At 55.6% G+C, this 23048-nt stretch overlaps 1 protein-coding gene across 1 annotated transcript in view; it reads left to right on the top strand.

Annotated features, from left to right (window-relative positions):
• Positions 1–15644, top strand: part of usp21 (ubiquitin specific peptidase 21) — a 42385-nt gene extending 26741 nt beyond the window's left edge. Inside the window, exon 11 of the mRNA XM_055930648.1 lies at positions 14766–15644. Within this exon, the coding sequence (XP_055786623.1) occupies positions 14766–14838 (73 nt within the window). The 3' untranslated portion in view covers positions 14839–15644. The remainder of the gene's footprint in view (positions 1–14765) is intronic.
• The last annotated feature ends 7404 nt before the right edge of the window (positions 15645–23048 follow it).

Raw genomic sequence — 23048 nt, 5'->3', positions numbered from 1 at the left:
GGAGGGGCGGCAGGTAGACTAGTGGTTAGAGAGGAGGGGCGGCAGGTAGCCTAGTGGTTAGAGAGGAGGGGCGGCAGGTAGCCTAGTGGTTAGAGAGGAGGGGCGGCAGGTAGCCTACTGGTTAGAGTGGAGGGGAGGCAGGTAGACTAGTGGTTAGAGTGGAGGGGAGGCAGGTAGACTAGTGGTTAGAGAGGAGGGGCGGCAGGTAGACTAGTGGTTAGAGAGGAGGGGCGGCAGGTAGCCTAGTGGTTAGAGTGGAGGGGCGGCAGGTAGACTAGTGGTTAGAGTGGAGGGGAGGCAGGTAGACTAGTGGTTAGAGAGGAGGGGCGGCAGGTAGACTAGTGGTTAGAGAGGAGGGGCGGCAGGTAGCCTAGTGGTTAGAGTGGAGGGGCGGCAGGTAGCCTACTGGTTAGAGTGGAGGGGAGGCAGGTAGACTAGTGGTTAGAGTGGAGGGGCGGCAGGTAGACTAGTGGTTAGAGTGGAGGGGCGGCAGGTAGCCTAGTGGTTAGAGAGGAGGGGCGGCAGGTAGCCTAGTGGTTAGAGTGGAGGGGCGGCAGGTAGCCTACTGGTTAGAGTGGAGGGGAGGCAGGTAGACTAGTGGTTAGAGTGGAGGGGAGGCAGGTAGACTAGTGGTTAGAGTGGAGGGGCGGCAGGTAGACTAGTGGTTAGAGTGGAGGGGCGGCAGGTAGCCTAGTGGTTAGAGTGGAGGGGCGGCAGGTAGCCTAGTGGTTAGAGTGGAGGGGCGGCAGGTAGCCTAGTGGTTAGAGTGGAGGGGCGGCAGGTAGCCTAGTGGTTAGAGTGGAGGGGCGGCAGGTAGCCTAGTGGTTAGAGTGGAGGGGCGGCAGGTAGCCTAGTGGTTAGAGTGGAGGGGCGGCAGGTAGCCTAGTGGTTAGAGTGGAGGGGCGGCAGGTAGCCTAGTGGTTAGAGTGGAGGGGCGGCAGGTAGCCTAGTGGTTAGAGTGGAGGGGCGGCAGGTAGCCTAGTGGTTAGAGTGGAGGGGCGGCAGGTAGCCTAGTGGTTAGAGTGGAGGGGCGGCAGGTAGCCTAGTGGTTAGAGTGGAGGGGCGGCAGGTAGCCTAGTGGTTAGAGTGGAGGGGCGGCAGGTAGCCTAGTGGTTAGAGTGGAGGGGCGGCAGGTAGCCTAGTGGTTAGAGTGGAGGGGCGGCAGGTAGCCTAGTGGTTAGAGTGGAGGGGCGGCAGGTAGCCTAGTGGTTAGAGTGGAGGGGCGGCAGGTAGCCTAGTGGTTAGAGTGGAGGGGCGGCAGGTAGCCTAGTGGTTAGAGTGGAGGGGCGGCAGGTAGCCTAGTGGTTAGAGTGGAGGGGCGGCAGGTAGCCTAGTGGTTAGAGTGGAGGGGCGGCAGGTAGCCTAGTGGTTAGAGTGGAGGGGCGGCAGGTAGCCTAGTGGTTAGAGTGGAGGGGCGGCAGGTAGCCTAGTGGTTAGAGTGGAGGGGCGGCAGGTAGCCTAGTGGTTAGAGTGGAGGGGCGGCAGGTAGCCTAGTGGTTAGAGTGGAGGGGCGGCAGGTAGCCTAGTGGTTAGAGTGGAGGGGCGGCAGGTAGCCTAGTGGTTAGAGTGGAGGGGCGGCAGGTAGCCTAGTGGTTAGAGTGGAGGGGCGGCAGGTAGCCTAGTGGTTAGAGTGGAGGGGCGGCAGGTAGCCTAGTGGTTAGAGTGGAGGGGCGGCAGGTAGCCTAGTGGTTAGAGTGGAGGGGCGGCAGGTAGCCTAGTGGTTAGAGTGGAGGGGCGGCAGGTAGCCTAGTGGTTAGAGTGGAGGGGCGGCAGGTAGCCTAGTGGTTAGAGTGGAGGGGCGGCAGGTAGCCTAGTGGTTAGAGTGGAGGGGCGGCAGGTAGCCTAGTGGTTAGAGTGGAGGGGCGGCAGGTAGCCTAGTGGTTATAGTGGAGGGGCGGCAGGTAGCCTAGTGGTTAGAGTGGAGGGGCGGCAGGTAGCCTAGTGGTTAGAGTGGAGGGGCGGCAGGTAGCCTAGTGGTTAGAGTGGAGGGGCGGCAGGTAGCCTAGTGGTTAGAGTGGAGGGGCGGCAGGTAGACTAGTGGTTAGAGTGGAGGGGAGGCAGGTAGACTAGTGGTTAGAGTGAAGGGACGGCAGGTAGACTAGTGGTTAGAGTGGAGGGGCGGCAGGTAGCCTAGTGGTTAGAGTGTTGGACTTGTAACCAGCAGGTAGCCTAGTGGTTAGAGTGGAGGGGTGGCAGGTAGCCTAGTGGTTAGAGTGGAGGGGTGGCAGGTAGCCTAGTGGTTAGAGTGGAGGGGCGGCAGGTAGCCTAGTGGTTAGAGTGGAGGGGCGGCAGGTAGCCTAGTGGTTAGAGTGGAGGGGCGGCAGGTAGCCTAGTGGTTAGAGTGGAGGGGCGGCAGGTAGCCTAGTGGTTAGAGTGGAGGGGCGGCAGGTAGACTAGTGGTTAGAGTGGAGGGGAGGCAGGTAGACTAGTGGTTAGAGTGAAGGGACGGCAGGTAGACTAGTGGTTAGAGTGGAGGGGCGGCAGGTAGCCTAGTGGTTAGAGCGTTGGACTTGTAACCAGCAGGTAGCCTAGTGGTTAGAGTGGAGGGGTGGCAGGTAGCCTAGTGGTTAGAGTGGAGGGGTGGCAGGTAGCCTAGTGGTTAGAGTGGAGGGGCGGCAGGTAGCCTAGTGGTTAGAGTGGAGGGGCGGCAGGTAGCCTAGTGGTTAGAGTGGAGGGGCGGCAGGTAGCCTAGTGGTTAGAGTGGAGGGGCGGCAGGTAGCCTAGTGGTTAGAGTGGAGGGGCGGCAGGTAGCCTAGTGGTTAGAGTGGAGGGGCGGCAGGTAGCCTAGTGGTTAAAGTGGAGGGGCGGCAGGTAGCCTAGTGGTTAAAGTGGAGGGGCGGCAGGTAGCCTAGTGGTTAGAGTGGAGGGGCGGCAGGTAGCCTAGTGGTTAGAGTGGAGGGGCGGCAGGTAGCCTAGTGGTTAGAGTGGAGGGGCGGCAGGTAGCCTAGTGGTTAGAGTGGAGGGGCGGCAGGTAGCCTAGTGGTTAGAGTGGAGGGGCGGCAGGTAGCCTAGTGGTTAGAGTGGAGGGGCGGCAGGTAGCCTAGTGGTTAGTGGAGGGACGGCAGGTAGCCTAGTGGTTAGAGTGGAGGGGCGGCAGGTAGACTAGTGGTTAGAGTGGAGGGGCGGCAGGTAGCCTAGTGGTTAGAGTGGAGGGGTGTCACGTAGCCTAGTGGTTAGAGTGGAGGGGCGGCAGGTAGCCTAGTGGTTAGAGTGGAGGGGCGGCAGGTAGCCTAGTGGTTAGAGTGGAGGGGCGTCACGTAGCCTAGTGGTTAGAGTGGAGGGGCGGCAGGTAGCCTAGTGGTTAGAGTGGAGGGTTGGCAGGGTAGCCTAGTGGTTAGAGAGGAGGGGCGGCAGGTAGCCTAGTGGTTAGAGTGGAGGGGAGGCAGGTAGCCTAGTGGTTAGAGTGGAGGGGCGGCAGGTAGCCTAGTGGTTAGAGTGGAGGGGCGGCAGGTAGACTAGTGGTTAGAGTGGAGGCGGCGGGTAGACTAGTGGTTAGAGTGGAGGGGCCGCGGGTAGCCTAGTGGTTAGAGTGGAGGGGCGGCAGGTAGCCTAGTGGTTAGAGTGGAGGGGCGGCAGGTAGCCTAGTGGTTAGTGGAGGGGCGGCAGGTAGCCTAGTGGTTAGAGTGGAGGGGCGGCAGGTAGCCTAGTGGTTAGTGGAGGGGCGGCAGGTAGCCTAGTGGTTAGTGGAGGGGCGGCAGGTAGCCTAGTGGTTAGAGTGGAGGGGCGGCAGGTAGCCTAGTGGTTAGAGTGGAGGGGCGGCAGGTAGCCTAGTGGTTAGAGTGGAGGGGCGGCAGGTAGCCTAGTGGTTAGAGTGGAGGGGCGGCAGGTAGCCTAGTGGTTAGAGTGGAGGGGCGGCAGGTAGCCTAGTGGTTAGAGTGGAGGGGCGGCAGGTAGCCTAGTGGTTAGAGTGGAGGGGCGGCAGGTAGCCTAGTGGTTAGAGTGGAGGGGCGGCAGGTAGCCTAGTGGTTAGAGTGGAGGGGCGGCAGGTAGCCTAGTGGTTAGTGGAGGGACGGCAGGTAGCCTAGTGGTTAGAGTGGAGGGGCGGCAGGTAGCCTAGTGGTTAGAGTGGAGGGGCGGCAGGTAGCCTAGTGGTTAGAGTGGAGGGGCGGCAGGTAGCCTAGTGGTTAGAGTGGAGGAGCGGCAGGTAGCCTAGTGGTTAGTGGAGGGACGGCAGGTAGCCTAGTGGTTAGAGTGGAGGGGCGGCAGGTAGACTAGTGGTTAGAGTGGAGGGGCGGCAGGTAGCCTAGTGGTTAGAGTGGAGGGGTGTCACGTAGCCTAGTGGTTAGAGTGGAGGGGCGGCAGGTAGCCTAGTGGTTAGAGTGGAGGGGCGGCAGGTAGCCTAGTGGCTAGAGTGGAGGGGCGTCACGTAGCCTAGTGGTTAGAGTGGAGGGGCGGCAGGTAGCCTAGTGGTTAGAGTGGAGGGTTGGCAGGGTAGCCTAGTGGTTAGAGAGGAGGGGCGGCAGGTAGCCTAGTGGTTAGAGTGGAGGGGAGGCAGGTAGCCTAGTGGTTAGAGTGGAGGGGCGGCAGGTAGCCTAGTGGTTAGAGTGGAGGGGCGGCAGGTAGCCTAGTGGTTAGAGTGGAGGGGCGGCAGGTAGCCTAGTGGTTAGAGTGGAGGGGCGGCAGGTAGACTAGTGGTTAGAGTGGAGGGGCGGCAGGTAGCCTAGTGGTTAGAGTGGAGGGGCGGCAGGTAGCCTAGTGGTTAGAGTGGAGGGGCGGCAGGTAGCCTAGTGGTTAGAGTGGAGGGGCGGCAGGTAGCCTAGTGGTTATAGTGGAGGGGCGGCAGGTAGCCTAGTGGTTAGAGTGGAGGGGCGGCAGGTAGCCTAGTGGTTAGAGTGGAGGGGCGGCAGGTAGACTAGTGGTTAGAGTGGAGGGGAGGCAGGTAGACTAGTGGTTAGAGTGGAGCGGCCGCAGGTAGCCTAGTGGTTAGAGTGGAGGGGCGGCAGGTAGCCTAGTGGTTAGAGTGGAGGGGCGGCAGGTAGCCTAGTGGTTAGAGTGGAGGGGCGGCAGGTAGCCTAGTGGTTAGAGTGGAGGGGCGGCAGGTAGCCTAGTGGTTAGAGTGGAGGGGCGGCAGGTAGCCTAGTGGTTAGAGTGGAGGGGCGGCAGGTAGCCTAGTGGTTAGAGTGGAGGGGCGGCAGGTAGCCTAGTGGTTAGAGTGGAGGGGCGGCAGGTAGCCTAGTGGTTAGAGTGGAGGGGCGGCAGGTAGCCTAGTGGTTAGAGTGGAGGGGCGGCAGGTAGCCTAGTGGTTAGAGTGGAGGGGCGGCAGGTAGCCTAGTGGTTAGAGTGGAGGGGCGGCAGGTAGCCTAGTGGTTAGAGTGGAGGGGCGGCAGGTAGCCTAGTGGTTATAGTGGAGGGGCGGCAGGTAGCCTAGTGGTTAGAGTGGAGGGGCGGCAGGTAGCCTAGTGGTTAGAGTGGAGGGGCGGCAGGTAGCCTAGTGGTTAGAGTGGAGGGGCGGCAGGTAGCCTAGTGGTTAGAGTGGAGGGGCGGCAGGTAGACTAGTGGTTAGAGTGGAGGGGAGGCAGGTAGACTAGTGGTTAGAGTGAAGGGACGGCAGGTAGACTAGTGGTTAGAGTGGAGGGGCGGCAGGTAGCCTAGTGGTTAGAGCGTTGGACTTGTAACCAGCAGGTAGCCTAGTGGTTAGAGTGGAGGGGTGGCAGGTAGCCTAGTGGTTAGAGTGGAGGGGTGGCAGGTAGCCTAGTGGTTAGAGTGGAGGGGCGGCAGGTAGCCTAGTGGTTAGAGTGGAGGGGCGGCAGGTAGCCTAGTGGTTAGAGTGGAGGGGCGGCAGGTAGCCTAGTGGTTAGAGTGGAGGGGCGGCAGGTAGCCTAGTGGTTAGAGTGGAGGGGCGGCAGGTAGCCTAGTGGTTAGAGTGGAGGGGCGGCAGGTAGCCTAGTGGTTAAAGTGGAGGGGCGGCAGGTAGCCTAGTGGTTAAAGTGGAGGGGCGGCAGGTAGCCTAGTGGTTAGAGTGGAGGGGCGGCAGGTAGCCTAGTGGTTAGAGTGGAGGGGCGGCAGGTAGCCTAGTGGTTAGAGTGGAGGGGCGGCAGGTAGCCTAGTGGTTAGAGTGGAGGGGCGGCAGGTAGCCTAGTGGTTAGAGTGGAGGGGCGGCAGGTAGCCTAGTGGTTAGAGTGGAGGGGCGGCAGGTAGCCTAGTGGTTAGAGTGGAGGGGCGGCAGGTAGCCTAGTGGTTAGTGGAGGGACGGCAGGTAGCCTAGTGGTTAGAGTGGAGGGGCGGCAGGTAGACTAGTGGTTAGAGTGGAGGGGCGGCAGGTAGCCTAGTGGTTAGAGTGGAGGGGTGTCACGTAGCCTAGTGGTTAGAGTGGAGGGGCGGCAGGTAGCCTAGTGGTTAGAGTGGAGGGGCGGCAGGTAGCCTAGTGGTTAGAGTGGAGGGGCGTCACGTAGCCTAGTGGTTAGAGTGGAGGGGCGGCAGGTAGCCTAGTGGTTAGAGTGGAGGGTTGGCAGGGTAGCCTAGTGGTTAGAGAGGAGGGGCGGCAGGTAGCCTAGTGGTTAGAGTGGAGGGGAGGCAGGTAGCCTAGTGGTTAGAGTGGAGGGGCGGCAGGTAGCCTAGTGGTTAGAGTGGAGGGGCGGCAGGTAGACTAGTGGTTAGAGTGGAGGCGGCAGGTAGACTAGTGGTTAGAGTGGAGGGGCCGCGGGTAGCCTAGTGGTTAGAGTGGAGGGGCGGCAGGTAGCCTAGTGGTTAGAGTGTAGAGGGGGCAGGTAGCCTAGTGGTTAGAGTGGAGGGGCCACGGGTAGCCTAGTGGTTAGAGTGGAGGGGCGGCAGGTAGCCTAGTGGTTAGAGTGGAGGGGCGGCAGGTAGCCTAGTGGTTAGTGGAGGGGCGGCAGGTAGCCTAGTGGTTAGAGTGGAGGGGCGGCAGGTAGCCTAGTGGTTAGTGGAGGGGCGGCAGGTAGCCTAGTGGTTAGTGGAGGGGCGGCAGGTAGCCTAGTGGTTAGAGTGGAGGGGCGGCAGGTAGCCTAGTGGTTAGAGTGGAGGGGCGGCAGGTAGCCTAGTGGTTAGAGTGGAGGGGCGGCAGGTAGCCTAGTGGTTAGAGTGGAGGGGCGGCAGGTAGCCTAGTGGTTAGAGTGGAGGGGCGGCAGGTAGCCTAGTGGTTAGAGTGGAGGGGCGGCAGGTAGCCTAGTGGTTAGAGTGGAGGGGCGGCAGGTAGCCTAGTGGTTAGAGTGGAGGGGCGGCAGGTAGCCTAGTGGTTAGAGTGGAGGGGCGGCAGGTAGCCTAGTGGTTAGTGGAGGGACGGCAGGTAGCCTAGTGGTTAGAGTGGAGGGGCGGCAGGTAGCCTAGTGGTTAGAGTGGAGGGGCGGCAGGTAGCCTAGTGGTTAGAGTGGAGGGGCGGCAGGTAGCCTAGTGGTTAGAGTGGAGGAGCGGCAGGTAGCCTAGTGGTTAGTGGAGGGACGGCAGGTAGCCTAGTGGTTAGAGTGGAGGGGCGGCAGGTAGACTAGTGGTTAGAGTGGAGGGGCGGCAGGTAGCCTAGTGGTTAGAGTGGAGGGGTGTCACGTAGCCTAGTGGTTAGAGTGGAGGGGCGGCAGGTAGCCTAGTGGTTAGAGTGGAGGGGCGGCAGGTAGCCTAGTGGCTAGAGTGGAGGGGCGTCACGTAGCCTAGTGGTTAGAGTGGAGGGGCGGCAGGTAGCCTAGTGGTTAGAGTGGAGGGTTGGCAGGGTAGCCTAGTGGTTAGAGAGGAGGGGCGGCAGGTAGCCTAGTGGTTAGAGTGGAGGGGAGGCAGGTAGCCTAGTGGTTAGAGTGGAGGGGCGGCAGGTAGCCTAGTGGTTAGAGTGGAGGGGCGGCAGGTAGCCTAGTGGTTAGAGTGGAGGGGCGGCAGGTAGCCTAGTGGTTAGAGTGGAGGGGCGGCAGGTAGACTAGTGGTTAGAGTGGAGGGGCGGCAGGTAGCCTAGTGGTTAGAGTGGAGGGGCGGCAGGTAGCCTAGTGGTTAGAGTGGAGGGGCGGCAGGTAGCCTAGTGGTTAGAGTGGAGGGGCGGCAGGTAGCCTAGTGGTTATAGTGGAGGGGCGGCAGGTAGCCTAGTGGTTAGAGTGGAGGGGCGGCAGGTAGCCTAGTGGTTAGAGTGGAGGGGCGGCAGGTAGACTAGTGGTTAGAGTGGAGGGGAGGCAGGTAGACTAGTGGTTAGAGTGGAGCGGCCGCAGGTAGCCTAGTGGTTAGAGTGGAGGGGCCGCAGGTAGCCTAGTGGTTAGAGTGGAGGGGCGGCAGGTAGCCTAGTGGTTAGAGTGGAGGGGCGACAGGGTAGCCTAGTGGTTAGTGAAGGGGAGGCAGGTAGCCTTGTGGTTAGAGTGGAGGGGCGGCAGGTAGCCTAGTGGTTAGAGCGTAGGGGTGGCAGGGTAGCCTAGTGGTTAGTGGAGGGGAGGCAGGTAGCCTAGTGGTTAGAGTGGAGGGGCGGCAGGTAGCCTAGTGGTTAGAGTGGAGGGGCGGCAGGTAGCCTAGTGGTTAGAGTGGAGGGGCGGCAGGTAGCCTAGTGGTTAGAGTGGAGGGGCCACAGGTAGCCTAGTGGTTAGTGGAGGGGCGGCAGGTAGCCTAGTGGTTAGAGTGTTGGACTAGTAACCAGCAGGTAGCCTAGTGGCTAGAGTGGAGGGGTGGCAGGTAGCCTAGTGGTTAGAGTGGAGGGGCGGCAGGTAGCCTAGTGGTTAGAGTGGAGGGGCGGCAGGTAGCCTAGTGGTTAGAGTGGAGGGGCGGCAGGTAGACTAGTGGTTAGAGTGGAGGGGCGGCAGGTAGCCTAGTGGTTAGAGTGGAGGGGCGGCAGGGTAGCCTAGTGGTTAGAGTGGAGGGGCGGCAGGGTAGCCTAGTGGTTAGAGTGGAGGGGCGACAGGGTAGCCTAGTGGTTAGTGAAGGGGAGGCAGGTAGCCTTGTGGTTAGAGTGGAGGGGCGGCAGGTAGCCTAGTGGTTAGAGCGTACGGGTGGCAGGGTAGCCTAGTGGTTAGTGGAGGGGAGGCAGGTAGCCTAGTGGTTAGAGTGGAGGGGCGGCAGGTAGCCTAGAGGTTAGAGTGGAGGGGCCGCAGGTAGCCTAGTGGTTAGAGTGGAGGGGCCGCAGGTAGCCTAGTGGTTAGAGTGGAGGGGCGGCAGGTAGCCTAGTGGTTAGAGTGGAGGGGCGGCAGGTAGCCTAGTGGTTAGAGTGGAGGGGCGGCAGGTAGCCTAGTGGTTAGAGTGGAGGGGCGGCAGGTAGCCTAGTGGTTAGAGTGGAGGGGCGGCAGGTAGCCTAGTGGTTAGAGTGGAGGGGCGGCAGGGTAGCCTAGTGGTTAGAGTGGAGGGGCGACAGGGTAGCCTAGTGGTTATTGGAGGGGAGGCAGGTAGCCTAGTGGTTAGAGCGTAGGGGCGGCAGGGTAGCCTAGTGGTTAGAGCGGAGGGGCGGCAGGTAGACTAGTGTTAGAGCGGAGGGGCGGCAGGTAGCCTAGTGGTTAGAGCGGAGGGGCGGCAGGTAGCCTAGTGGTTAGAGCGGAGGGGCGGCAGGTAGCCTAGTGGTTAGAGCGGAGGGGCGGCAGGTAGCCTAGTGGTTAGAGCGGAGGGGCGGCAGGTAGCCTAGTGGTTAGAGCGGAGGGGCGGCAGGTAGCCTAGTGGTTAGAGCGGAGGGGCGGCAGGTAGCCTAGTAGTTAGAGTGGAGGGGCCACAGGTAGCCTAGTGGTTAGTGGAGGGGCGGCAGGTAGCCTAGTGGTTAGTGGAGGGGCGGCAGGTAGCCTAGTGGTTAGAGTGGAGGGGCGGCAGGTAGCCTAGTGGTTAGTGGAGGGGCGGCAGGTAGCCTAGTGGTTAGAGTGGAGGGGCGGCAGGTAGCCTAGTGGTTAGAGTGGAGGGGCGGCAGGTAGCCTAGTGGTTAGAGTGGAGGGGCGGCAGGTAGCCTAGTGGTTAGAGTGGAGGGGCGGCAGGTAGCCTAGTGGTTAGAGTGGAGGGGCGGCAGGTAGACTAGTGGTTAGAGAGGAGGGGCGGCAGGTAGACTAGTGGTTAGAGTGGAGGGGCGGCAGGTAGCCTAGTGGTTAGAGTGGAGGGGCGGCAGGTAGCCTAGTGGTTAGAGTGGAGGGGCGGCAGGTAGCCTAGTGGTTAGAGTGGAGGGGCGGCAGGTAGCCTAGTGGTTAGAGTGGAGGGGCGGCAGGTAGCCTAGTGGTTAGTGGAGGGACGGCAGGTAGCCTAGTGGTTAGAGTGGAGGGGCGACAGGTAGCCTAGTGGTTAGAGTGGAGGGGCGGCAGGTAGCCTAGTGGTTAGAGTGGATGGGTGTCACGTAGCCTAGTGGTTAGAGTGGAGGGGCGGCAGGTAGCCTAGTGGTTAGAGTGGAGGGTCGGCAGGGTAGCCTAGTGGTTAGAGAGGAGGGGCGGCAGGTAGCCTAGTGGTTAGAGTGGAGGGGAGGCAGGTAGCCTAGTGGTTAGAGTGGAGGGGCGGCAGGTAGCCTAGTGGTTAGAGTGGAGGGGCGGCAGGTAGACTAGTGGTTAGAGTGGAGGCGGCAGGTAGACTAGTGGTTAGAGTGGAGGGGCCACGGGTAGCCTAGTGGTTAGAGTGGAGGGGCGGCAGGTAGCCTAGTGGTTAGAGTGTAGAGGGGGCAGGTAGCCTAGTGGTTAGAGTGGAGGGGCCACGGGTAGCCTAGTGGTTAGAGTGGAGGGGCCACGGGTAGCCTAGTGGTTAGAGTGGAGGGGCGGCAGGTAGCCTAGTGGTTAGTGGAGGGGCGGCAGGTAGCCTAGTGGTTAGAGTGGAGGGGCGGCAGGTAGCCTAGTCGTTATAGTGGAGGGGCGGCAGGTAGCCTAGTGGTTAGAGTGGAGGGGCGGCAGGTAGCCTAGTGGTTAGAGTGGAGGGGCGGCAGGTAGCCTAGTGGTTAGAGTGGAGGGGCGGCAGGTAGCCTAGTGGTTAGAGTGGAGGGGCGGCAGGTAGCCTAGTGGTTAGAGTGGAGGGGCGGCAGGTAGCCTAGTGGTTAGAGTGGAGGGGCGGCAGGTAGACTAGTGGTTAGTGAAGGGGAGGCAGGTAGCCTTGTGGTTAGAGTGGAGGGGCGGCAGGTAGCCTAGTGGTTAGAGTGGAGGGGCGACAGGGTAGCCTAGTGGTTAGTGAAGGGGAGGCAGGTAGCCTTGTGGTTAGAGTGGAGGGGCGGCAGGTAGCCTAGTGGTTAGAGCGTAGGGGTGGCAGGGTAGCCTAGTGGTTAGAGCGTAGGGGTGGCAGGTAGCCTAGTGGTTAGAGCGGAGGGGCGGCAGGTAGCCTAGTGGTTAGAGTGGAGGGGCGGCAGGTAGCCTAGTGGTTAGAGTGGAGGGGCGGCAGGTAGCCTAGTGGTTAGAGTGGAGGGGCGGCAGGTAGCCTAGTGGTTAGAGTGGAGGGGCCACAGGTAGCCTAGTGGTTAGTGGAGGGGCGGCAGGTAGCCTAGTGGTTAGAGTGTTGGACTAGTAACCAGCAGGTAGCCTAGTGGCTAGAGTGGAGGGGTGGCAGGTAGCCTAGTGGTTAGAGTGGAGGGGCGGCAGGTAGCCTAGTGGTTAGTGGAGGGGCGGCAGGTAGCCTAGTGGTTAGAGTGGAGGGGTGGCAGGTAGCCTAGTGGTTAGAGTGGAGGGGCGGCAGGTAGCCTAGTGGTTAGAGTGGAGGGGCGGCAGGTAGCCTAGTGGTTAGAGTGGAGGGGCGGCAGGTAGCCTAGTGGTTAGAGTGGAGGGGCGGCAGGTAGACTAGTGGTTAGAGTGGAGGGGCGGCAGGTAGCCTAGTGGTTAGAGTGGAGGGGCGGCAGGTAGCCTAGTGGTTAGAGTGGAGGGGCGGCAGGGTAGCCTAGTGGTTAGAGTGGAGGGGCGGCAGGGTAGCCTAGTGGTTAGAGTGGAGGGGCGACAGGGTAGCCTAGTGGTTAGTGAAGGGGAGGCAGGTAGCCTTGTGGTTAGAGTGGAGGGGCGGCAGGTAGCCTAGTGGTTAGAGCGTAGGGGTGGCAGGGTAGCCTAGTGGTTAGTGGAGGGGAGGCAGGTAGCCTAGTGGTTAGAGTGGAGGGGTGGCAGGTAGCCTAGTGGTTAGAGTGGAGGGGCCGCAGGTAGCCTAGTGGTTAGAGTGGAGGGGCCGCAGGTAGCCTAGTGGTTAGAGTGGAGGGGCGGCAGGGTGGCCTAGTGGTTAGAGTGGAGGGGCGGCAGGTAGCCTAGTGGTTAGAGTGGAGGGGCGGCAGGTAGCCTAGTGGTTAGAGCGGAGGGGCGGCAGGTAGCCTAGTGGTTAGAGCGGAGGGGCGGCAGGTAGCCTAGTGGTTAGAGCGGAGGGGCGGCAGGTAGCCTAGTGGTTAGAGCGGAGGGGCGGCAGGTAGCCTAGTGGTTAGAGCGGATGGGCGGCAGGTAGCCTAGTGGTTAGAGCGGAGGGGCGGCAGGTAGCCTAGTGGTTAGAGCGGAGGGGCGGCAGGTAGCCTAGTGGTTAGAGTGGAGGGGCCACAGGTAGCCTAGTGGTTAGTGGAGGGGCGGCAGGTAGCCTAGTGGTTAGTGGAGGGGCGGCAGGTAGCCTAGTGGTTAGAGTGGAGGGGCGGCAGGTAGCCTAGTGGTTAGTGGAGGGGCCACAGGTAGCCTAGTGGTTAGTGGAGGGGCGGCAGGTAGCCTAGTGGTTAGTGGAGGGGCGGCAGGTAGCCTAGTGGTTAGAGTGGAGGGGCGGCAGGTAGCCTAGTGGTTAGTGGAGGGGCGTCAGGTAGCCTAGTGGTTAGAGTGGAGGGGCGTCAGGTAGCCTAGTGGTTAGAGTGGAGGGGCGTCAGGTAGCCTAGTGGTTAGAGTGGAGGGGCGGCAGGTAGCCTAGTGGTTAGAGTGGAGGGGCGGCAGGTAGCCTAGTGGTTAGAGTGGAGGGGCGGCAGGTAGCCTAGTGGTTAGAGTGGAGGGGCGGCAGGTAGCCTAGTGGTTAGAGTGGAGGGGCGGCAGGTAGCCTAGTGGTTAGAGTGGAGGGGCGGCAGGTAGCCTAGTGGTTAGAGTGGAGGGGCGGCAGGTAGCCTAGTGGTTAGAGTGGAGGGGCGGCAGGGTAGCCTAGTGGTTAGAGTGGAGGGGCGGCAGGGTAGCCTAGTGGTTAGAGTGGAGGGGAGGCAGGTAGACTAGTGGTTAGTGGAGGGGAGGCAGGTAGACTAGTGGTTAGTGGAGGGGCGGCAGGTAGCCTAGTGGTTAGAGTGGAGGGGCGGCAGGTAGCCTAGTGGTTAGAGCGTAGGGGTGGCAGGGTAGCCTAGTGGTTAGAGCGGAGGGGCGGCAGGTAGCCTAGTGGTTAGAGTGGAGGGGTGGCAGGGTAGCCTAGTGGTTAGAGTGGAGGGGCGGCAGGTAGCCTAGTGGTTAGTGGAGGGGCGGCAGGTAGCCTAGTGGTTAGTGGAGGGGCGGCAGGTAGCCTAGTGGTTAGAGTGGAGGGGCGGCAGGTAGCCTAGTGGTTAGTGGAGGGGCGGCAGGTAGCCTAGTGGTTAGAGTGGAGGGGCGGCAGGTAGCCTAGTGGTTAGAGTGGAGGGGCGGCAGGTAGCCTAGTGGTTAGAGTGGAGGGGCGGCAGGTAGACTAGTGGTTAGAGAGGAGGGGCGGCAGGTAGACTAGTGGTTAGAGTGGAGGGGCCACAGGTAGCCTAGTGGTTAGAGTGGAGGGGCGGCAGGGTGGCCTAGTGGTTAGAGTGGAGGGGCGGCAGGGTGGCCTAGTGGTTAGAGTGGAGGGGCGGCAGGGTGGCCTAGTGGTTAGAGTGGAGGGGCGGCAGGTAGCCTAGTGGTTAGAGTGGAGGGGCGGCAGGTAGCCTAGTGGTTAGAGTGGACGGGCGGCAGGTAGCCTAGTGGTTAGAGTGGACGGGCGGCAGGTAGCCTAGTGGTTAGAGTGGAGGGGCGGCAGGTAGCCTAGTGGTTAGAGTGGAGGGGCGGCAGGGTAGCCTAGTGGTTAGAGTGGAGGGGCGGCAGGGTAGCCTAGTGGTTAGAGTGGAGGGGCGACAGGGTAGCCTAGTGGTTAGTGGAGGGGAGGCAGGTAGCCTAGTGGTTAGAGCGTAGGGGCGGCAGGTAGCCTAGTGGTTAGAGCGTAGGGGCGGCAGGTAGCCTAGTGGTTAGAGCGTAGGGGTGGCAGGGTAGCCTAGTGGTTAGAGCGTAGGGGCGGCAGGGTAGCCTAGTGGTTAGAGCGGAGGGGCGGCAGGTAGCCTAGTGGTTAGTGGAGGGGCGGCAGGTAGACTAGTGGTTAGTGGAGGGGCTGCAGGTAGCCTAGTGGTTAGTGGAGGGGAGGCAGGTAGACTAGTGGTTAGTGGAGGGGCGGCAGGTAGCCTAGTGGTTAGAGTGGAGGGGCGGCAGGTAGCCTAGTGGTTAGAGCGTAGGGGTGGCAGGGTAGCCTAGTGGTTAGAGCGGAGGGGCGGCAGGTAGCCTAGTGGTTAGTGGAGGGGAGGCAGGTAGCCTAGTGGTTAGAGTGGAGGGGTGTCAGGGTAGCCTAGTGGTTAGAGCGTAGGGGTGTCAGGGTAGCCTAGTGGTTAGAGCGGAGGGGCGGCAGGTAGCCTAGTGGTTAGTGGAGGGGCGGCAGGTAGCCTAGTGGTTAGTGGAGGGGCGGCAGGTAGACTAGTGGTTAGTGGAGGGGCGGCAGGTAGACTAGTGGTTAGAGCGTTGGACTTGTTGCTAGGTCGAATCCTTGAGCTGACACGGTAATAATCTGTCGTTCTGCTCCTGAACAAGGCAGTTAACCGACTGTTCCTAGACCAGTTATTGAAAATAAAAATGTGTTCTTTAACTGACTTGCCTGGTTAAATAAAAACATTATACACACTGCTACTGCATCACGTTAGGTGGTTTCAACATTGTAGCAAACAGCTTAGAATGCATATTCAATACATTGCTGGTTTCTTGTTAATCTCTCTTTCTCTCTCGTTCGTTCAGTGTGACTCCTATATCAGAGAACCAACTGCAGTCTGCTCAGGCCTACGTCCTCTTCTATCAACGCAGGAAGTGAACCATCGGGCAGCCAATCACTACAGCTATAACTGCAAAACAGAGCATTCAGCAGCCAATCAGAAAAACTGTTACTACAAGCAGAGCTTTCAGCAGCCAATCGCTACAGCTGCTACTACAAATGGAATGTTACAAACAGCTGTGATGTAGCGGTATTGTAACCAAGCAACCAGCGTCTCAACCAACTGGTCTGATGTTGGACAGCTTGAGGTTTGTGTGAGTCTGGGACAAAGACAGGAGAAAGGGATAGAAAGACAGATAGACGGAGAGGAGAGGAGAAAGGGAAGATCAGTGTAAGAGAGTTACTAGCTCAGCTAGGAACATGTGTGTGTAGACCTTCAGTTCTAACAGACAGAGATTCTGTTATCACTGTACACACACACACACACACACACACACACACACACACACACACACACACACACACACACACACACACACACACACACACACACACACACACACACCACCATGAGGAAACATGTCAACAGCATGTTATCAGACAATATTAACTTGTGCTATACACTAGCTTAATTAATAACCAACAATCAGACAGAACGCTTTAAAGAAAAGCCTGCAGATATATATACTGTGTTAAAATAGTCTAGACGAACTGGTAGGTAGAAACATTCATTTGCACTGAGTAGAAAGTCGCTTTTTCATTTTATGCTGTTATAAATTGATACGTTTTTATAAAACACAAACTAGGACTGTGCATCAAAGGGGTGTTTGAGCAACTTTTTCTAAATTAACAATTATTTAAATGATTTTTTGTTTTTACTTTCTTATTTGATTAAAATGTGGAGTTTTGTTTTCGCTATGTCTTGTTAAGTGCAAACCTAAATAAAACTGAGTTGGTATGATATTTTTTCACTAAGTATTTCTTTCCATGTTAATTTAACAGATTTGCAGACACTTCTAAGATAGATCTGTAGGTCTAGTGCTTTCTAGTTCTCTATTTCTATGCTGCTAGTGCGTGGCAAGCCAAAGTGGGCTGGGACTTCAGGTTGGACTGAAAGTAGTGGACCCTGGGTTTATAAGCGCGGATGTCGACTCTGCCACTTGAGCTTTTGGGGCACTGTACTTTTTATTTACATTTTTAATTTAACTAGGCAAGTCAGTTAAGAACAAATTCTTATTTACAATGACAGCCTACCAAAAGGAAAACGGCCCCCTGCGAGGACGGGGGCTGGGATTAAAAAATATATATTTTTTATCAAATATAAATATAGGACAAAACACACATCATAACAAGAGAGACAACACAACATAAAGAGATACCTAGACCACAACATAGCAAGGCAGCAGCACAAAACATGGTACAAACATTATTGGGAACAGTCAACAGCACAAAGGGCAAGAAGGTAGAGACAACAATACATCACGCTAAGCAGCCACAACTGTCAGTAAGAGAGTCCATGATTGAGTCTTTGAATGAAGAGATGAAACTGTCCAGTTTGAGTGTTTGTTGCAGCTCGTTCCAGTCGCTAGCTGCAGTGAACTGAAAAGAGGAGCGACCCAGGGATGTGTGTGCTTTGGGGACCTTTACCAGAATGTGACTGGCAGAACGGGTGTTGTATGTGGAGGATGAGGGCTGCAGTAGATATCTCAGATAGGGGGGAGTGAGGCCTAAGAGGGTTTTATTAATAAGCATCAACCAGTGGGTCTTGCGACGGGTTTACAGAGATGACCAGTTTACAGAGGAGTATAGAGTGCAGTGATATGTTCTATAAGGAGCATTGGTGTCAAATCTGATTGCCGAATGGTAAAGAACATCTAGCTGCTCGAGAGCACCCTTACCTGCCGATCTATAAATTATGTCGCCGTAATCTAGCATGGGTAGGATGGTCATCTGAATCAGGGTTAGTTTGGCTGCTGGGGTGAAAGAGGAGCGATTATGATAGAGGAAACCAAGTCTAGATTTAACTTTAGCCTGCAGCTTTGATATGTGCTGAGAGAAGGACAGTGAACCGTCTAGCCATACTCCCAAGTACTTGTATAAGGTGACTATCTCATTTTACATTTACATTTTAGTCATTTAGCAGACGCTCTTATCCAGAGCGACTTATAGTAGAGTGCATACATTTTATTACATTTTTTACATACTGAGACAAGGAAATCCCTACCGGCCAAACCCTCCCTAACCCGGACGACGCTATGCCAATTGTGCGTCGCCCCACGGACCTCCCGGTTGCGGCCGGCTGCGACAGAGCCTGGGCGCGAACACAGAGACTCTGGTGGCGCAGCTAGCACTGCGATGCAGTGCCCTAGACCACTGCGCCACCCGGGAGGTCCCAAGCTCAATCTCAAGCTCTAAACCCTCAGCGGTAGTAATCACACCTGTGGGGAGAGGGGCATTCTTCTTACAAAACCACGTTACCTTTTTTAACAAGGTTAAGGTTAGCGAAAGCTTGCTGGACACTAAGAAAGCTTTGATGTAGAGCATTTAATACAAAATCCGGGGAGGGGCCAGCTGATTATAAGACTGTATCATCTGCATATAAATGGATGAGAGAGCTTCCTACTGCCTGAGCTATGTTTTTGATGTAAATCTAGAAGAGCATGGGGCCTAGGATCGAGCCTTGGGGTACTCCCTTGGTGACAGGCAGTGGCTGAGAGCAGATTTTCTGACTTTATACACTGCACTTTTTGAGAGAGGTAGTTAGCAAACCAGGCCAAAGACCCCTCAGAGACACCAATACTCCTTAGCCGGCCTACAATAATGGAATGGTCTACCGTATCAAAAGCTTTGGCCAAGTCAATAAAAACAGCAGCACAATATTGCTTAGAATCAAGGGCAATGGTGACATCATTGAGGACCTTTAAGGTTGCAGTGACACATCCATAACCTGAGAGGAAACCAGATTGCATACCAGAGAGAATACTATAGACATCAAGAAAGCCAGTCAGTTGATTATTGACAACACTTTTGATAAACAGGGCAAAATATAAATATGCCAATAACAGTTAGGATTAGCTTGATCTCTCCCTTTAAATAAAGGATGAACTGTGGCTGCCTTCCAAGCAATGGGAATCTCCCCAGAGAGGAGAGACAGGTTAAACAGGTCAGAGATGGGCTTGGCGATGATAGGGGCAGCAACCTTAAAAAGAGGGAGTGGCTAGACGCATTAGAAGGGGTGGGAGATGAGGAAATGTTGGACGGGCAAGGAGGCATGACTGAGTCAAATAGGAATCCTGACTTAATGAAGTGGTGATTAAAGAGCTCAGCCATGTGCTTCTTGTCAGTAACAACCACATCATCAACATTAAGGGACATGAGCAGCTGTGAGGAGGAGGGTTTGTTCTCCAGGTCTTTAACTGTTTTCCAGAACATCTTGGGGGTTAGACCCACAGAGAGAGAACTGCTCCTTAAAGTAACTAACTTTGTCCTTCCGGATTCCCTGAGAGCACTTATTTCTCATTTTCCTGAACGAGAGCCAGTCAGCCTGACTATGCGTGTGCCCGAGCCTTTCGCCAAATGCAATTCTTGAGGTGGAGTCACTCTGCAAGATCACGGTCGAACCAGGGGCTGAACCTGTTTTCTCATTTTCTTTATGGGGGTGTGTTTGTTAACAGTTTGTTAACAATACCACTGAAAATATTTTAAAAAGAAGGTCCAAGCGTCTTCGACAAGCTGATTCTATGCCATTGATTCTATGCCATTGATTCTATACCATTGATTCTATACCATTGATTCTATACCATTGATTCTATACCATTGATTCTATGCCATTGATTCTATGCCATTGATTCTATGCCATTGATTCTATGCCATTGATTCTATACCATTGATTCTATGCCATTGATTCTATGCCATTGATTCTATGCCATTGATTCTATGCAAGTTCATGAAGGAAGACTTGCTCATTAGTGTTTTAGCATGCGTCTATGACAAATCAGGACAGGTCATTTCACTGAGCAGCCATTACGAACACAGGCTGTAAAATAGTGATCACTAAGATCATTACAGAAAACACCAGACTGATACCTATCAGGATTATTTGTGAGGATAACATTGAGGAGAGAAGCCTTTTCTGGGTGTTTGGAGTCAAACCTTGTGGGATTGGTAATATTCTGGGAAATATTTAGGTAGTACCATTGCTTTAGGACTTGGTCAGGTGGTTTAAGCATATCCCAGTTTAGGTCACCTAGTAGGACAAATTCAGACTTAGTGTAAGGGGCCAGGAGAGAGCTTAGGGCAGGTAGGGTACAGGCCGGTGCTGATGGAGGATGATAGCACCCAGCGACAGTCAACGAAGATCTATTTGAAAACTTAAAACAAGCAAATTGAAATTATTTGGGGACAGACTTGGTGGAGACAACCGAGCACTGAAGGTGTTCCTTGGTAAAGATTGCCACTCCTCCACCTTTGGAAGATCTGTCTTGCCGAAAAAGGTTATAACCAGAAAGGTTAACATCAGTTTTCAAAACACTCTTTCTTAACCACGTCTCAGTAATGACCAACACATCTGGATTGGAGCTGTGAACACACACTTACAATTGATCCATTTTAGGTAATAAGCTTCTAGTGTTAACGTGCAGAAAACCCAGGCTTTTATTAGAGCAGAAATCAGTGAAGCAGATATCAGAGCACAAGTCAGAATTGGGGCTTGCAACACTAGATGGGCCAGGGTGTACATGCTCATTTCCAGATATCATCAACAGTAATACAATCAAGGCACGGCAGAGGACAGGGAGAGCTCTGCAGTGTTGATTTATGACATCAATGCACATCAGATGGTAACAAGATCACATTGTACATCAATTTCATTAGGTAACATGAATACAAAGCCGGCAAGAGGTGGTTAGAATGAGATGGGAGGCCAAAAGTCTGTGTAACCAAAGAGAGTCAGAGTCCCGAGTGGGTGAAGAAAGTTCAGAGTAGGGGATAGGTAATGCCTAGTGGGGGGTAGGGGCTAGGTAATGCCTAGAGGGGGGTAGGGGCTAGGTAATGCCTAGATCGGAGTAGGGGCTAGGTAATGCCTAGAGGGGGGGAGTAGGGGCTAGGTAATGCCTAGATCGGAGTAGGGGCTAGGTAATGCCTAGAGGGGGGGAGTAGGGGCTAGGTAATGCCTAGGGGGGGGGGAGTAGGGGCTAGGTAATGCCTAGAGGGGGGTATGGGCTAGGTAATGCCTAGAGGGGGGGAGTAGGGGCTAGGTAATGCCTAGAGGGGGGGGGGGGGGTAGGGGCTAGGTAATGCCTAGAGGGGAGTAGGGGCTAGGTAATGCCTAGGGTGGGGTAGGGGCTAGGTAATGCCTCGAGGGGGGTAGGGGCTAGGTAATGCCTCGAGGGGGGTAGGGGCTAGGTCATGCCTAGAGGGGGTAGGGGCTAGGTAATGCCTAGAGGGGGTAGGGGCTAGGTCATGCCTAGAGGGGAGTAGGGGCTAGGTAATGCTTAGGGGGGGTAGGGGATAATGTGGGAAGATAATGTGGACAGGGTGGGTTTGATATGAAACTGTGTAATGAGGCCTAGAGGAGGAGGAATGGTGAATGTACAGGGTGGGGTTCATCCCAAACAGAGGAATAGAGAATGGACAGGGGGGGGTTCATCCCAAACAGAGGAATAGAGAATGGACAGGGGGGGGTTCATTCCATACAGAGGAATAGAGAATGGACAGGGTGGGGGGGGGGGGGGGGGGGGGGGATCATCCCAAACAGAGGAATAGAGAATGGACAGGGGGGGGGGGGGTTCATCCCAAACAGAGGAATAGAGAATGGACAGGGGGGGGGGGGTTCATCCCAAACAGAGGAATAGAGAATGGACAGGGTGGGGTTCATCCCAAACAGAGGAATAGAGAATGGACAGGGTGGGGGGGGGGGTTCATCCCAAACAGAGGAATAGAGAATGGACAGGGTGGGGGGGGTTCATCCCAAACAGAGGAGTGGAGAATGGACAGGGGGGGGGGGGGGGTATCCTCTCCTGGTCATCCCAGCAGTCTACGGTGGTATCCTCTCCTGGTCATCCCAGCAGTCTACGTTGGTATCCTCTCCTGGTCATCCCAACAGTCTATGGTGGTATCCTCTCCTGGTCATCCCAACAGTCTACGGTGGGGTTCATCCCAACAGTCTACGGTGGTATCCTCTCCTGGTCATCCCAACTGTCTACGGTGGTATCCTCTCCTGGTCATCCCAGCTGTCTACGGTGGTATCCTCTCCTGGTCATCCCAACGGTCTACGATGGTATCCTCTCCTGGTCATCCCAACAGTCTACGGTGGTATCCTCTCCTGGTCATCCCAACAGTCTACGGTGGTATCCTCTCCTGGTCATCCCAACAGTCTACGGTGGTATCCTCTCCTGGTCATCCCAGCTGTCTCCTTCATAGAGAGAAAGCTGGTGAAGGGAAATGGGCCTAGCCACAATAATATACCGTTTAGGTTTTAACACGGTCGTGTTGCGAATGGGAGGGGGGTCTTACATTTTGAACCAAATGTGTGTGTGTGTGTGTGTGTGTGTGTGTGTGTGTGTGTGTGTGTGTGTGTGTGTGTGTGTGTGTGTGTGTGTGTGTGTGTGTGTGTGTGTGCGCATGCTCGAGACTACATATGAGAGAGTGTTAGTCCTGTTTTTTATGTTTAACTCTTAGTTGCGTCCCCTCAGCCCTATTTTATAAAGACTTATAACTGTATCTGCTTCTTCGGGCCCTAGATCCAGCTCCGCAAGCTTGTGTGATCATGTAAGACGTGTGTGTGTGTGTGTGTGTGTGTGTGTGTGTGTGTGTGTGTGTGTGTGTGTGTGTGTGTGTGTGTGTGTGTGTGTGTGTGTGTGTGTCAGTGGCGGTTAGTACCGTTCAACATTAGTGATGACCATTTATTTTTTTAATGAACATTGTCTTATTTCTATGACAACATATTGGATGGCTGTCATTCATATTCCATTCACCCAGCTCAGTAACCTCCCGTAGGTTAAGCCGACTACATGATAATGGAATTTCCCTTTAACCGGTCATGAGGTTGCTACAACCTAGCCCGGTGTTTCCCAAACTTGGTCCCGGGGGACTCCAAGGGGTGCACTACACAGCTGATTAAAATAATGAAAGCTTAATGATGAGTTATTTAATCAGCTGTGTAGGGCTAGGTTCAAAAACCAGAAGGTACTGAGTTTGGGAAACACTGACCTAGCCTATAAATGAAAGTTTATAGTGTAGATTGACAGGTCGAGAGAGAAATTGGTGGTAATCAAGGTGACAAGACAGTGACACACTCTTGTCTGCATCTAGCTGATCTGGGGTGTGATCACTATTTAGGTCACTTCCTTGTTTTGTTCCATTTGCTTCTGTTTAAGAAACGTTTTTTGTAAACAACAGCTGGTGCACGATATCTAAGGAAGTCTCGAGCCATTACTCACCTGAGGTAGAGTTTCTCATGATAAGCTGTAGACCACACTACCTACCGAGAGAGTTTTCGTCTATATTCTTTGTAGCTGTTTACATACCACCACAGTCAGAGGCTGGCACTAAGATAGCATTGAATGAGCTGTATTCCGCCATAAGCAAACAAGAAAACGCTCACCCAGAGGCGTTGCTCCTAGTAGCCGGGGACTTTAATGCAGGGAAACTTAAATCAGTTTTACCTCATTTCTATCAACATGTTACATGTGCAACCAGATGGAAAATAACTCTGGAACCCCCAATACTCCACACAGAGATGCATACAAAGCTCTCCCTCGCCCTCCATTTGGCAAATTTGACCATAATTCTATCCTTCTATCCTATTACTTACAAGCAAAAATTAAAGCAGGAAGCACCAGTGACTCGGTCAATAAAAAAGTGGTCAGATGAAGCAGATGCTAAGCTACGGGACTGTTTTGTTAGCACAGACTGGAATATGTTCCGGGATTCCTCCGATGGCATTGAGGAGTACACCACATCAGTCATTGGCTTCATCAATAAGTGCATCGATGACGTCGTCCCCACAGTGACCGTACATACATACCCCAACCAGAAACCATGGATTACAGGCAGCATCCGTACTGAGCTAAAGGCTAGAGCTACCGCTTTCAAGGAGCGGGACTCTAACCCGGAAGCTTATAAGAAATCCCGCTATGCCCTCCGACGAACCATCAAACAGGCAAAGCGTCAATACGGGACTAAGATCGAATCGTACTAAACCGGCTCTGACGCTCGTCGGACGTGGCAGGGCCTGCAAACCATTACAGACTACAGAGGGAAGCACAGCCGAGAGCTGCCCAGTGACACGAGCCTACCAGATGAGCTAA

This window comes from Salvelinus fontinalis, chromosome 8, assembly GCF_029448725.1.
Source record: "Salvelinus fontinalis isolate EN_2023a chromosome 8, ASM2944872v1, whole genome shotgun sequence".
NCBI classification, from domain to species: Eukaryota; Metazoa; Chordata; class Actinopteri; order Salmoniformes; family Salmonidae; genus Salvelinus; species Salvelinus fontinalis.
The sequence above is the reverse complement of the archived record's forward strand: the minus strand, read 5'-3'. Positions and strand labels throughout refer to the sequence as shown.